The sequence below is a fragment of the Octopus sinensis genome, linkage group LG1 (assembly GCF_006345805.1).
Source record: "Octopus sinensis linkage group LG1, ASM634580v1, whole genome shotgun sequence".
Taxonomy (NCBI): Eukaryota; Metazoa; Mollusca; class Cephalopoda; order Octopoda; family Octopodidae; genus Octopus; species Octopus sinensis.
The window spans coordinates 140587151-140601755 of record NC_042997.1 but is presented as its reverse complement, the minus strand read 5'-3'; the positions used below and the strand labels follow the sequence as shown (position 1 = coordinate 140601755).

At 35.5% G+C, this 14605-nt stretch overlaps 1 protein-coding gene across 4 annotated transcripts in view; it reads right to left on the bottom strand.

Moving 5' to 3' along the window:
• LOC115219764 (large neutral amino acids transporter small subunit 2) overlaps positions 1–14605 on the bottom strand; it is a 319114-nt gene that overhangs the window by 90842 nt on the left and 213667 nt on the right. For all 4 annotated transcript variants that reach the window (XM_036505361.1, XM_029790012.2, XM_036505363.1 and 1 more), the window contains 2 exons: positions 8928–9053; positions 3485–3584 (listed from right to left, as the gene is read on the bottom strand). In XM_036505361.1, coding sequence (XP_036361254.1) covers positions 3485–3584; positions 8928–9053 — 226 coding nt within the window. The remainder of the gene's footprint in view (positions 1–3484; positions 3585–8927; positions 9054–14605) is intronic.

Below are 14605 nucleotides of genomic sequence, written 5' to 3'. Positions count from 1 at the left end.
GTGTTGAGGCAAGTGAGGATCAGAATCGAAATCTATCAATGGAAATTGCGGATGTGCTACCAGTGCCGGTGGCATGTCGAAACTCTGCTTGTGAAGACCCATTGAGGCAAGTGAGGATCAGAATCGAAATCGATCAATGGAAATCGATCAATGGAAATTGCAGATGTGTTACCAGTGCCGGTGGCATGTAAGAGAACTTTCCGTTTCGCGACCGTTGCCAGCACCGCCCCGTTTCGTGTCCATTGCCAGCCTCGCCTGGCCCTCGTGCCGGTGGCACATAAAAAGCACCATCCGTTCGTGGCCGTTTGCCAGCTCTGTCTGGCACCAGTGCGGGTGGCACGTAAAAAGCACCCACTACACTCACGGAGTGGTTGGCGTTAGGAAGGGCATCCAGCCGTAGAAACACTGCCAGATTTGACTGGGCCTGATGAAGCCTTCTGGCTTCACAGACCCCAGTAGAACCGTCCAACCCATGCTAGCATGGAAAACGGACGCTAAATGATGATGATGATGATGATGACACAAGAAGCTTCCATATCAACACACACACACACATCAATACTTATACATACCTACATATCACATATTGATACCCACACACATTTATCCTTCCTTCATATCAACACACACATCTAAACCTATACATACATCTTAACACACAAGCACATTTATTACTACTTCCCATGTCTTTTCAGAATTCCTTCTCCCTCTTATCAGATGCAACCACAACCTTTACAATGTTCTGATCCAGAGTTCTTTCATACACACTCAACAGATCCCAATGCAATACCTGCCTCTTTGTACAGAACACCGCCATCCTACATAGGCTTCATCCTTTCTTCTACATTACAGACCATTTCTCCAGTACCACCAATAACATTCCCTCTCTCTCTTTCGGAGAGGCACAAGCACCTACACGCACATATACATACACGGCAGTAACTTCCGCCTGCTGAATTCAATCACAAAGCTTCGGTCAACTCAGGGCTATAGCAGAAAACACCTACCCAAAGTGCCACGCAGTGGGACTGAACCCGAAACCATATAGCTAGGAAGCAAGCTCCCTAACCACACAGCCATGTCCGCACCTACCCATGCCTGCACCTACATAAAAATGTATGCAGATATACGCAGCGCTAAGCATGTGGCAAGCTTTCTACAGCCGGATGCCCATCCTGACGCCAACCCCCACCTGTTGCCAAGCGAGGTAGTTTTTCCCTCTCTCTCTTTCGGAGTGTATTAGAAGTCAACTTTGTGGTTTATTGTACATGAGAGAAACTGGTTGGAGATAGGTAAACCATTTTACACAGCGTCATTTAAGTGTCTGATGTAACAATACTGAATCACTTTGACCTGTAGCTTATCGTTTCAATTCTCTTGGTCATGACATTGTTTTTTTTTATTTCTGATTTCTCTTAACAAAGAACTACCAACAAAAATTAACTCCCTTCTGCTTCCTTCCTTATCATGTAAATTTATTTACCATATGCTGCTATTTTGCTTTTTGTTGTTGAAATCCTTTAAATGCAGACCTAACTTTTGGATCACCACTGGATTGAATTTATATAAATATTAGTATTATTATTAATAATAGTAGGTGTAGACATAACTGTGTGGTAAGATGTTTGCTTCCCAGACACATGGTTCTGGGTTCAGTCCAACAGCAAAGCATTTTGGGCAAGTGTCCTCTGTTATAGCTCCAAGCGATCTGACTGAGTCTTGTGAACAGATTTGGTAGACAGAAACCAAAAGAATGATAGATTGTTAGCCCCTAAACCTTTTTCTATCTTCTCTCTCTGTTTATTTTTGTGTTCCTTTCTACTGAAGAGCATAGGCTCGAAACGTAAAAGACTTTCTCACTTCCCAAGCATTAAACTAATACATCTGTTTGTTCTTTACACACCCGTCTTCATCTTTCGTTTTTTTTGTAAATTCTCACTATATATATATATATATATATATATATATTTATATATATATCCATTTCTCCTCTAGGCACAAGGCCCAAAATTTTTGGGGAGGGGGCCAGTTGATTAGATCGACCCCAGTACGCAACAGGTACTTAATTTATCAACCCCGAAAGGATGAAAGGCAAAATCTACAGAAAATCTACCTCAGTAAAACTCTGTCTGACCAATTATTGCAAAGATAAGACACCATACTATCAGTAATAGTATGGTGTCTCATCTTCATAATAATGCTAACTTAACATTCAGCATGAGAAATTTGAGAACTTGCATCATTGTAGATTACAATCATCATTATAAATGTATATTGTATAAAAACAACAAGCTGATATTGATATCATATTACTTTCAAATTATAGATACATGTCTATTAATTGACTCAATAAATTTTAACCAAGCAACTTATAGGTTGTTGCCTGTAATAAGAAGCAGGACTTTAAGATACCAAGATATCTTTAGTACATTGGCCTAAGCCAAATGGTTACAGTAAAGTGGACTTCACTAAAGACACCTAAGGGTCAGATGGTGGTGTTAAACTGAAAGTCTGTTTAGGCATACCCTGAAAAAACAGCTACAGTCTCCAATAGGCTGCTACAGTTTCCATCTACCAAATTTATTTCATGATGCTTCAATCAAACCAAAGGTGTGGTAGCAGACAAAATGTATTGCACATTGGAATTGAGCCCAGATTCATAGGATTGTGAAGAAAATTTCTTTGCTTGTGCCCACAAATATATGCAGGTATATATTAATCAAAATATACAGTATTATAGATCCAAAACCATTGATTTTATCAAACTGTTTTGTGCAGGATATAAGGTAATCAGATTATCTAATAACTGCACTCATTAGAGATGGGTGGTATGGAAAAAATGGTAACTGCTCTCTGAGAGCAGTTGATTGATAACACTGAATTTTTTCTGACTTAGGGATACTTAGACAATGATGTGTGTGTGTGTGTAATCTAATTTAGATGTTGCTTTAATAAAGTGGTTAGCAAGACCATACAGTTTACACTATAGCAAGGTTAAATTCCTCTGGGCGATCTTGCAACTTTTTCCTGTCATGTATATATATATATATATATATATATATATACAAAACAGTAAAGCAAGTAGCCATATCTAAGTGGCAGATGAATGTTACTACTAGTTTAACCCCAGGTGGATTCTCCACCAGCTGGTTTTTGGTGCAAGCTCCACACCCTTATATACAATACATCGCTAGCAGGGAGATTGAACCCCTATTACTCTCCAATAGCTGACAGGATTGTGGGACTGACCGGTTTCGAGCTAGTAGGCTCACGTCAGCCATGTGCACCTGCGCATTGGAGTGATAGCTAAGATCTGCTTCTGCCAGTAATATATTGTAAACAAACATATATACACACTCACATGAGTGCTCTCACACACATGTAGATATATAGGTGCAGAGGAATAAACTAAGCAGTTTTCATATTCGTTTTCCTAAATGCATGTCTGTAATTGCTAACTTCAAACAAGAGTGTCGTTACTTACCACCCTGAGTAGGAATACAAGCCAGCATAAAATGAGAGTGCTATGTGTCCAATATCTTTGTTTGTATTTTCAAATGGATGTTTCCATGTCTCACTTTTCCCTGAAATAATGGTAAAAATAGCAAGAGTAAAAAACAAAAACTGTGTTCATAAACCATTTTATAAGTGTGATTTACAAAGCAATTTCATAAATGTGAATTACAAAAACATAGAGACAAAATGGGTAAAAGAAGATAACTATGAAATAGTAGTGTGTGGCTGATGAGCTCACTTTGTAACCAAGAGCTTTTGGGTTCAGTCCCATAGCAAGGCAGCATGGGCAAGTGTATTCTACTGTACCTCCAGGCTAACCAATGCCTTATGAGTGAATTTCATTGATGGAAACTATGGAAGCCCATCACATATGAGTGTGTGTATGTGTGTTGTGTGTATGTGTGTGCTTTAACACCAGGTAAATTGATAAGAATATATTCTCTTACACCCATAAGCACAGCCTACCCAAGAACTAGCAAAGCACATAACTTGTGTACATGTGTTCGATATTGTCTATATCCACATTATTTACATTATTTACATTTGATGGATATTTCTCCTCATCTTGTTTGCTGTTAACACGTTTCGGCCGATATACCCTCCAGCCTTCATCAAGTGTCATACTTTGCAAATATCTCCTTCAAGTAAAACCACCAACAGAAGAGAATATGACCAAAGACTGCGTGTGGTAGGTTATACAAAAGCTGTGGTAGATTATACAAAGGTGAAACATGCCACCCCCTCAAAATAAGGGTAGACGAACATCGCAAAGCTGTGACACGAGGAGATATTGATAAATTGGGTATAGCTGATCAACAACAACAACGACAAAAAATACCTTAGGAATGAGATCCCAGGTTCGGAATTTTCCCAAGACACCTGATGAAGGCTGGAGGGTATATCAGCCGAAACGTTGTGTGGTGGTAGTGGTGGTGGTGGTGGTGGTGGTGGCAGGGATCAACACGATTGTTCCCTACTCCACATGAAAACTTATGGGTTTGTGCTTTACAACAAATTATTATTTAACTTTATTCCCACCATGACCATCACAGCCAACTTAAAAATCAATGGTAACTAGTGATAGTCTGTAATGGCAACTCACCTCAGGACTCACAAACATATTAAATCTTCAGTTAAACAATACATATATGGAATACACACATGCTTTCCTTTAGTTCTTTTACTCCAGTTCTTCTCAGACTTTTATTAACTACACCCATTTTCCTCTTTTTTACACTTTTCCAATGCCTTACAGCAACAAATCAATGACCCAGCCCCCCCCCCCCGCTCCTGCACCTCTCACATACACATCCTTTTTAATGTACTTTCAAGTATTATTAAGTCAGGGTGACTTAGTTCTGGGCATGAGTTTCACTTGAGTGACTGCTAACTGAGACAACACCCTACTCAAAGTGAAACATTTAATGAATTTCTGCTTCACCCTAGTTAGCACAGGCCTTTGGCTGATCTCAAGTATATATTCTTTGTGTTTCATACACCTTCCCGCCATAGCTAGCAGTTGGAAGTTATCTTTATATCCTAATTTATAGTCATATTCTTTCTATATTCACACACAGACACACACACATATATAGTCGTGAATTTCTTGAAATGTGGAGTAGATAAACAGCCGACAACTGATGAAGGGGCGTTTTTATATGTTACTTGTCTTGTTTCCCATTTGTTTCTCTCATTGTTTGCAAAAAAAAAGTTGTCTTTGTATTTCATGTTGTTATCGTATTTCATATTGTTTACATTTGGTGACATCTGTACCCACATATGCATATATATATATATTATTTATATTATTATATATATATACATAATAATATAAATATATAAATGCATATATACATAGATATATACATACATACATACATATATATATATATAAAAATATATATATATATATATTCACACACACATTTCATTTCCCACATCCAAGTTTACACATGTCTTTTTTTATGCATGTAGGCAGATTATGAGATTAAAAGATGAAACACATAGCTAGAATTGATAATATTTAAGCATGTACATGTGTGTGTGTGTGTGTAAGAATCCATTAGTCAGGAGAGCCAGGCAGTCATATATTTGTCAATAGAGTGGGTATATTAATCTTAATATATAGCATTTGTGCAGGGATTATGTAATCACCTAATTACCTAATTCCTGTGTGAAAATGAATGTTAAAATCAGCCAAAATGGATCAATAATACTATATACTATTACATATTGTATACTAGATTGTACTACTATTGTATACTGAGTTCAAATTCTGCCTAAGTTGACTTGGCCTTTCATCCTTTCAAGGTTGATAAAATAAGGGACCCGTTGGACAGTGGGAAGACAATTTAATCAGCTTACCCATGCCCTCAAAAATGCTGGCCTTGCACCAAAACTTGACAGCAATATTATGAATAAATCTATTATTATTATTTATTATGAATAAATTTAAGGCAGCAAGCTGGCAGAATTGTTAGCACACCAGACAAGATACTTAGCAACATTTCATCCATTCTGAGTTCAAATTCTGCCAAGTTCAACTTTACCTTTCATCTTTTCAGGGTCAATAAAATACATACTAGTTGGGCACTGGAGTTGATGTATTCAGCTTACCCTCTCCTTCAAAATTGCTGGCGTTGTGCCAAAATATGAAAGCAATATTCAAGTAGGAGTCAAAGGCTGAAACAAAATGTACAATGCAACCATCACACACCTTCCTTACTGCCACCTTTGTACTTGGTTCTGATATAAAATTTTCAATGAGTAGGGTCTGTCCACTTGGAGAACCACTGACCCCTATTAAGTCTTTCAGAAATATATTAACATCAAGAAGGAATTTTCAAGCCAGATTTTGTGATGCATTTATTTTCATTGATACTGGTTATCTTCCTGTTTAGCTCAATTGGTAGGACATCAATCTGAATTTTGGAAACAAGGTTTAGTGCTTATGTCAGGTGCAATCAGGGCAGCAACTACCCATCTATCCCCAGCATGAGCACAAGCAACTGACTAGAGTAAAAAGTTTTAAATTGTTTAAAAAGTTTTAAATTGTCAGCCTCATGGGAAATATTTAGTGCCTTTATCAGTTTTCTAGGACCTAGAGATTCTGTGTAAGGCTGACAAGTTTTTTTAATGTAATTCTTCCAGACTTTTATTGTAGCCAATTACCTGATAGTTCCACTGAAGGAAGTGGGGTGGTTTGTCATGATTGCTCTTGAAATAGGGCACTAATTCATGATCCCATAATTGACCTCTAAAACACCCATATTGGACTACAGCTCTCAGCTGTGGTAAAATCCTATTGCAGTCACACCAACATCCTGGACCACATCTAAGGGACCATCCAACTAAATGGCAATGAATCATTCCACAAAATACTACAACCACAAATTCACAAGCACATGGTTTCCTCTCTTTGCCTCTTCTGTTGTTACCACAATGGTCTCTACTTTTCCCACTAAGCTAGCTGGTTGCTCTCTCTACCTAGCATCACCTGCCCTATCCAGTATCACCTCTTTTCAGCATTTTTATTGTATCTAGTCTTCTCATCACTATCATCATCATCATCATCATCATCATTTAATGTCTGTTTTCCATACTGGCTTGGGTTGGACAGTTTGACAGGAGCTGGCAGGCAGAAGGTTCCAATTGTCTGTTTTGGCATGGTTTCTATGGCTGGATCTGGATGCTCTTCCTAATGCCAACCACTTTACAGTGTATTGAGTGCTTTTTATATGGTGCCAGCACAGGTGCTTTTTATGTTGTGACAGTATGGGTGCTTTTTAGACCTTGAAATGAAACATTTATCCACTCTTTCTTCTCTAGAACTTACAACCCTCTGAAATTTCTTCCCCACTATATTCTGACTACAGCCATTGATCAACAAATGTTGCAACTAAACATCACCCACAACAATCTCATCAGTGTCAAGCTGGCAAATTGGCAGACTCATTAAAGCACTGGACAGAATATTTTGTGGTGTTCATTCCAGCTTTTGCACACTGAGTTCAAGTCCCACCATGATCAACTTTGCTTTCTGACTTTCTGGGATCAATAAATAAATTACCGGTCCAGTACTTTGCGAAAAAAATTAGCTGTGCCCCTACCTGGAAAGGGATGGGTTCTGCCAAGTTTAAAACATCCAAAACAAGACATGCTGTTTATCCTAACACCACTCTGATGACTCAGCAGGAGACCAGGGTCCAATGTGGAAGGGCCTGCACAATTCATGGACATTCCCTTTAGTTATCCAATTAATAAAGGACTCCCTTTCTTTTTCTTTCTTTTTTTTCTTTTTGCTTAACTCTAATCTTATCTTGTATGTGAAGCTGAGTACAAATGACTCCAAGATGTGGTCGGGAATTAAGGATACAGCTGATATATGCAGCAGAAATGATAGCACTCATATGAATATAAGTGAATAGAAATAAAATACTGGATAGAAATGTGCCGTGTATCAACAGTGGAAAGTCCTCAGAGCAAAAGAAGAAAGCCAAGAAGACGGGAAGAAGAGGTGAGGTCAGATCACTAGACATTAGACTCCGTGAATGATATGATACAAGAGGCCATAATGAATAAGAGACCATAACACAGACCAATCTAATACATCCATATATCTCACAAATGACATTAAAATAGTAATAATAATGTGAGAGGTTCAATTTTGGCACAGAGAATTGACATATGACCATGATAGATATTTTAGATACTGAAATCTTGAATTGTTATTCATGTAATAACAAAATTTCAATCAAAATTTTTATTTAATTATGGACACCTTAAAGTGAACAGTTTGGGGCAGCTTGGTAACGAATTCTTAGGTGGATTTGGTAACATGTGACATGCCCCAGTACTGCAGAGATTGGTAACATAACATTAGGAGTCTTGATTGGATGAAGGGTGAGTTTGGGAGATGGGGAGGGGCATGGTAGTACGAGGCTAAAGGTATGATCTTGGGTGGGTTAGTGACATGGGATAAAGGATAGCCTTTTGTGGGTTGGTAACACTGAACAACAAGTAGTCATGAATGAATTAATAAAGGGCCAAAGGTAGTTTGTTTTAGATGTGTTGGTACATGGGGCCAGGATCAGTTTTGTTTGGGTTGGCAACAAGGGATAAATGGTAGCCTTTTGTGGGTTGGCAAAACAAGGCAACAGGTAGTTGTGAATGGATTAATAAGGGGCCAAAGGTAGTTTTAGATAGATTGGTAACATGGGATCAGGATCAGTTTTGGGTGGGGTGGTAACATAGATAATGTGTAGTTTTGGGTAAGTTCATAACTTGGATAATATGGCACGAAGGCAGTTAAAAGTAAGTTGATAACACGAGACAAGAGGAGGTCTTGGTAGGTAACATAAGCAGATTATTATATATAAAAAAAAAAGGAGGAGTGAATGTAGAACACTTACCTGATATTAATGTATAAAATCCAACAACAACAACAATAAGTAAAGCAAATATTTTGGTTGCTGTGAAAATTCCTTGCACCCTGGCAGCCCACCTTACGTTTGCACAGTTGATGAAGACTATGAATGCTGAAAATGAAACAAAATATCTAAAGTAAATAAAACTGTAATTTATGATATTTGTTGTTTGAAAGTTAGGTTAAAATGCTATATGATATTTAAGAAATTTTGTCATTACAGACAGTTGTACAGAGAAATACAGTTGGAGCAAATTTAAAGAACTGTTACAGCAAATACATTTACATCAAGAGCAGGTGGCAGGGAGAGAGAGTTGCTAATTTGAATAGAATTATGCTATAATTCTTGATGTCCCTAAGGCTTGGCTGTTTTGGCCATGTGTTACATCAAGGGAGGCAATAACTCAAATGAGAAAAGATATATATAGAAAGAGAAGGCAAAGGAGAGACAAAGAGAGAAACAGAAAAAGTGAAATCAATAAAAAATAGAAAGAGAAAACACAAGTGAAAGAGAGAGTGAGAGAGAGACAGAGGGACTAGGTTTATATTATTCTGCATATGTGTGTTCAAATCTCGGGCACAGTCAAATTGTATAACATAATGAAACAATATCATGTAGATCTACACACTTATGCCATAAAAGATATATCAATAGATAGTTAGATCAAAGTGAAATAACCTTAGCAAAATAGGAATGGATGTTTCACTTTTATCTTTTATATGTTCCAAACCAAACACTGCGGCCATACTGGGGCACTGTCATTATTCTTTTTCTTTTTATTTGGCTTAAATGCTTATCAGTATTGTGAGCAGACAGATAGATATATACATATATCAATAGAAGGGAGAGTAGATATTCACATATGCTGACTTACACTATGAAATTTCCACATGTCCTCCTGGGTAATAAAGATTCTTATAAGGCTAAAAACTTATGGGAGAACAGGAGTGTAATCAAGCTGTGCATATAACTGGTGGTTAACAGAGTGATAACATATGTAATAATGTGAGCAAAACAAATTTCAGTTAATTAAGTGTGTTAATTGCAGTGCGAAAGGTGATCATAGCCTGAATGACTAAAATGTAAATCAAATCTGGTCGTGATAAAGAGATGACTACTATCGTTTTCTTATCTTTTATCTTTTACTTGTCCAGTTATTAGACTGTGGCCATGCTGAGGCACTGAATTATCAACCCTGATAGTTACTTATTCTATCGGTCTCTTTTTGCCAAACTGCTAAGTTACAGGGATGTAAACACACCAACACTGGTTGTCAAGTGGTGGTGAGGGGGACAAACACAGACACAAAGACACATACTAATATACAACGGGCTTCTTTCAGTTTCCATTTACCAAATCCACTCATAAGGCTTTGGTTGGGCTGAGGTTGTAGTAGAAGACACTTGCACAAAGTGCCACACAGTAGGACTGAACCCAGAACCATGTGGTTAGTAAGTAAGCTTCTTACCATACTGCCATGCCTGAGAAATTTTAATTAATTAAAATTTGATTTAGACATGCAGCAAGATGATCAATTTTGAAAGACAACAAGCAATTAGATCTGATGAGACTCAAACTTAAAATGTTTAAAAGCACATAACTAATAGGCGCAGGAGTGGCTGTGTGGTAAGTAGCTTGCTTACCAACAACATGATTCCAAGTTTAGTCCCACTGCGTGGCACCTTGGGCAAGTGTCTTCTACTATAGCCTCGGGCCGACCAAAGCCTTGTGAGTGGATTTGGTAGACGGAAACTGAAAGAAGCCTGTCATATATATGTATATATATATATGCGTATGTGTGTTTGTGTGTCTCGGGGGTTCCGTGGAGGTGGATTTGGCAGACAGTCACCAAGCTTGCTTGCAATAATAACCAAATTTATAAGGTGGCAAGCTGACTGAATTATTACTGTGCTGGACCGAATCATTACCAGCATTTTGTCTATTTTAACATCCATCATCAACATCATCATCATCGTTTAACATCCATCTTCCATGCTAGCATGGGTGAGACGGTACCACAAGAGCTGGCCAGACCAAAGCCTGCACCAGACCTCTGTGACTGTTTTGGCAGGATGTTTACAGCTGGATGCCCTTTCTAACACCAACTACTCAGCAGAGTAGACATAGTGCTTTTTACATGGCACAAGCACAGGTGAGGTGAGTAGTGCTTTTTACGTGGCACAAGGGGTGCTTTTTACATCTCAACATACTGAGTTCAAATTCCGGCGAGGTTGACTTTGTTCATCCTTTCGGGGTCAATAAAATAAGTACTAGTTGAGCACTGGGGTCAATGCAATCAACTTACCCCTCCCCCAAAATTGCTGGCCTTGTGCCAAAATTTCAAACTAATAATAACCAAATTTCTTTATCACATAAGCATTTTGTTACCATATTTCTGTTGAAGTACACTGTCTTTGTTTTAATTGATTTTGAAAATAATGAAAAAATTAGCAAAATAACTTTGTTATTAAACTGAAGTTCAAAACAAATTATTAATATGAAATTTTTATGGCATATATTAAATTATATCACTTTAAAAGAGGAAGGTGGTGTTATAGAACCACAGGTAGGTTGGTATCTAAAGGATGGGCACATTTTATATGCTGTCCTGGATTTGCTCTTCTTGAATAAAAAAAAAATGATGGGATAGTCTGACTAGACAACAGTGGGGGGTAATGAAGACCCCTCCTTACTTATATTTATCAGGTGTTTACATAGTCTTTAAATACCTGACAAAATGGAGGACAATTAACTGTGCAAGCCATTTAAGGAGTGTTATTATTACTGGGAAAAATTATGATGGCTACCAGTTTATGATGATATTATTACATCATATATTTACTTTTTACTTGTTTCAGTTATTAGATTGCAGCCATGCTGGACCACCACTTTGAAGAATTAAAAAAAAAAAAGCTTAGTACTTATTCTATCGATCTCTTTGCCAAACCACTAAGTTATGGGGACATAAACATGCCAGCACCAGTTATCAAGAGATGGTAAGGGACAAACAGAGACACAAAGACACACACATGTCAAACCATCCAACTCATGGTAGCATGGAGAACAGATAATAAATGATGATGATGAACTCTGTCATTAAGAACTCACATCTTCAATTTATACTTCTTGAACTCATGACTCTTGGTGACTATTTTACCTTGACCAATATTTGGCTATTGACTCAGTTATGTTGTAACAACTCTGTACTGCCATTATTGTAAATTTTTACCATATTTCTCAATACATAACTACTACTGTCCAGGCCTGTTTATTTTACTTGCTGATTTCAGGCGGGGACTGTTTCCTTGTCATGCATTAACTGTAACAATATATATATATATATATATATATATATATATATAAAATGAGATAGGGGTTGAAAATTCAACCCACCATGGGATAATATATATCCAATATACTGCCAGATAGGTACCCAACAAGATTAATACATAGATGTTAAAAATTGTCAAACAATCAGTTCATCCATTGTATTATATGGGTAAAGGTAATAATATTACCGTAAATTAATACTACAAAATTAGAGAATGGAGAAACATACTTAAATCAATAAAACATCAACTATCCGATGATACCCAATCAATACTTTAATACACCATTACATATGAGTAAAGGCATTATATAAAATGAGATATACAGTAATAGTAAAAAGATAAAGAGATATAAGTAAAAAATTTTCAAATATAATATGCAATTAAATCAAAACTGACAGCTGTTTCGGCAGTGAGGGCAGTCATACCTCATTTAACCTCTTAGCCATAAAGGCAGGTATAAATGAGGCATTAACAAGGATGCCCCACGGCCTCTTCAGAGAATTAAATTAAATTTGTTATAATTGTGAAAAATATAATATAACCATATACATATAAATATAAAAATATAAAAATGTAAAATATAAAAAATATAAAAACTTATACATCATAATGCTACACTTATATAATATAATACTTATTGGTACAATAAAGGAAGGTAAACAGAACAAAATAAAACAAAATATATATCAGTGTATATACTAATATTAATAAGTACCGATATTATACATATTTGGCTAATAGTTTTTTTAAAAAAAACTAAAACATAGGGAGATGAAAAATAATAATTAAAACCATGGTTCAGTTCATAAAATTCTAAAGCTATGAAAGTTAATAAAAATTACTATTAATATTAATAATAATAATAATAATAAAAATAATAATAATAATAATAGATACAGTTAAGTTAGCACCAAGTCCATCCTTTCAAGATCGAAATAACTATGAGTTTTAGAAATGCTGATCACTAGGTAAAGAAAATTTAGATTAATTCGATTGGCTATTGGTTTGAAATTTAAATCACAAAAGAAAATTATACGGTTGGTTAGTCACGGAACGCCAATATTCACACACGCATCTACAGATCAATCGCACATACACACATAGTTATATGTATATACATACACTTATACACATACATAATCACAAGCAACATATACACATACATAATCACAAGCAACATAGATAAACAAAAAGGGAAGCAGCTATGCTACCATTTAGTCCTTCAAAATTATAACTGTGCTTCAAATAACGAAAAAAGAACCACCCATGCCTTTCATAAAATATTTAATTTAGATATAAATATATTTTTAAATATCAATATGTTACTAAGTCAGAAAATTATTTCATGGGTAACTTAAAATTTATAACACCGGTTTGTTGCATAGTAAACATACGGTTGTTAGGTTTATCGTAAGTTTGTTATGATTCCAAGTACGCTAAATTATAAAATATAAAATATATATTAATTTATATATTATAAATAAATCACTTATTTACTTAATAAATTTAATGCCATAATATACCAGTTTAGGCATTAAAAAATAGAAGGGGAAGTACTAATGTAAACGCTTATGAGAACATCACAGAAATTTTTAAAAAATTTATATTATAAATACTTAAGGTAAAATGTGAAAAGATAAATAAGAAGGAATAAAAACTAAGGAATAAATACGGTTATACACATATTATAAGTACAAACCAGTATATATGTATTCATATATTATTAAAATTAAATAAAAATAAATGATAGATATGTATATATAAAACTACCCTAGTATAAGTAAATAAGTAAAAAATAAATAGATAACAAATTAGAAGACTTGATATGTATGTAAACATCTACACTTAAATAGGCAAATAAATAAATAATTAGAAGACTAAATGCAGAGATTGATAACATTACAATAAAATAAAATAAAATAAAAATAAAAAATAAATAAAGTGAATATATGTTATATTGTTGAAAGTAAATATGTATGGAAGGATAATTTAAAGTACAGATCCAGAGGACTATAGATATAAACTAAATATATAAGGCTGGTAATATTTATAAAGCCAAATGTATGTAAATGAGAAAATGAAAAAAATGAAAAAAATGAAAAAGGTTTATTAGTGAGTAGCATAAGATACAAATTAAGGTGAGTACAAAGAAAGACCAAATATACAATAAAAACCTTCCAAAAAACACATACAAAAAACCTATATTCTCTACCTAAACACACCAAACTTATAAAAGGCTCTCATATATTACATATTATACAATATCCTTACATTATCTAGAGCTAGGTATCTAACCAAGATATACATATATACTATGCAATATACTATGCA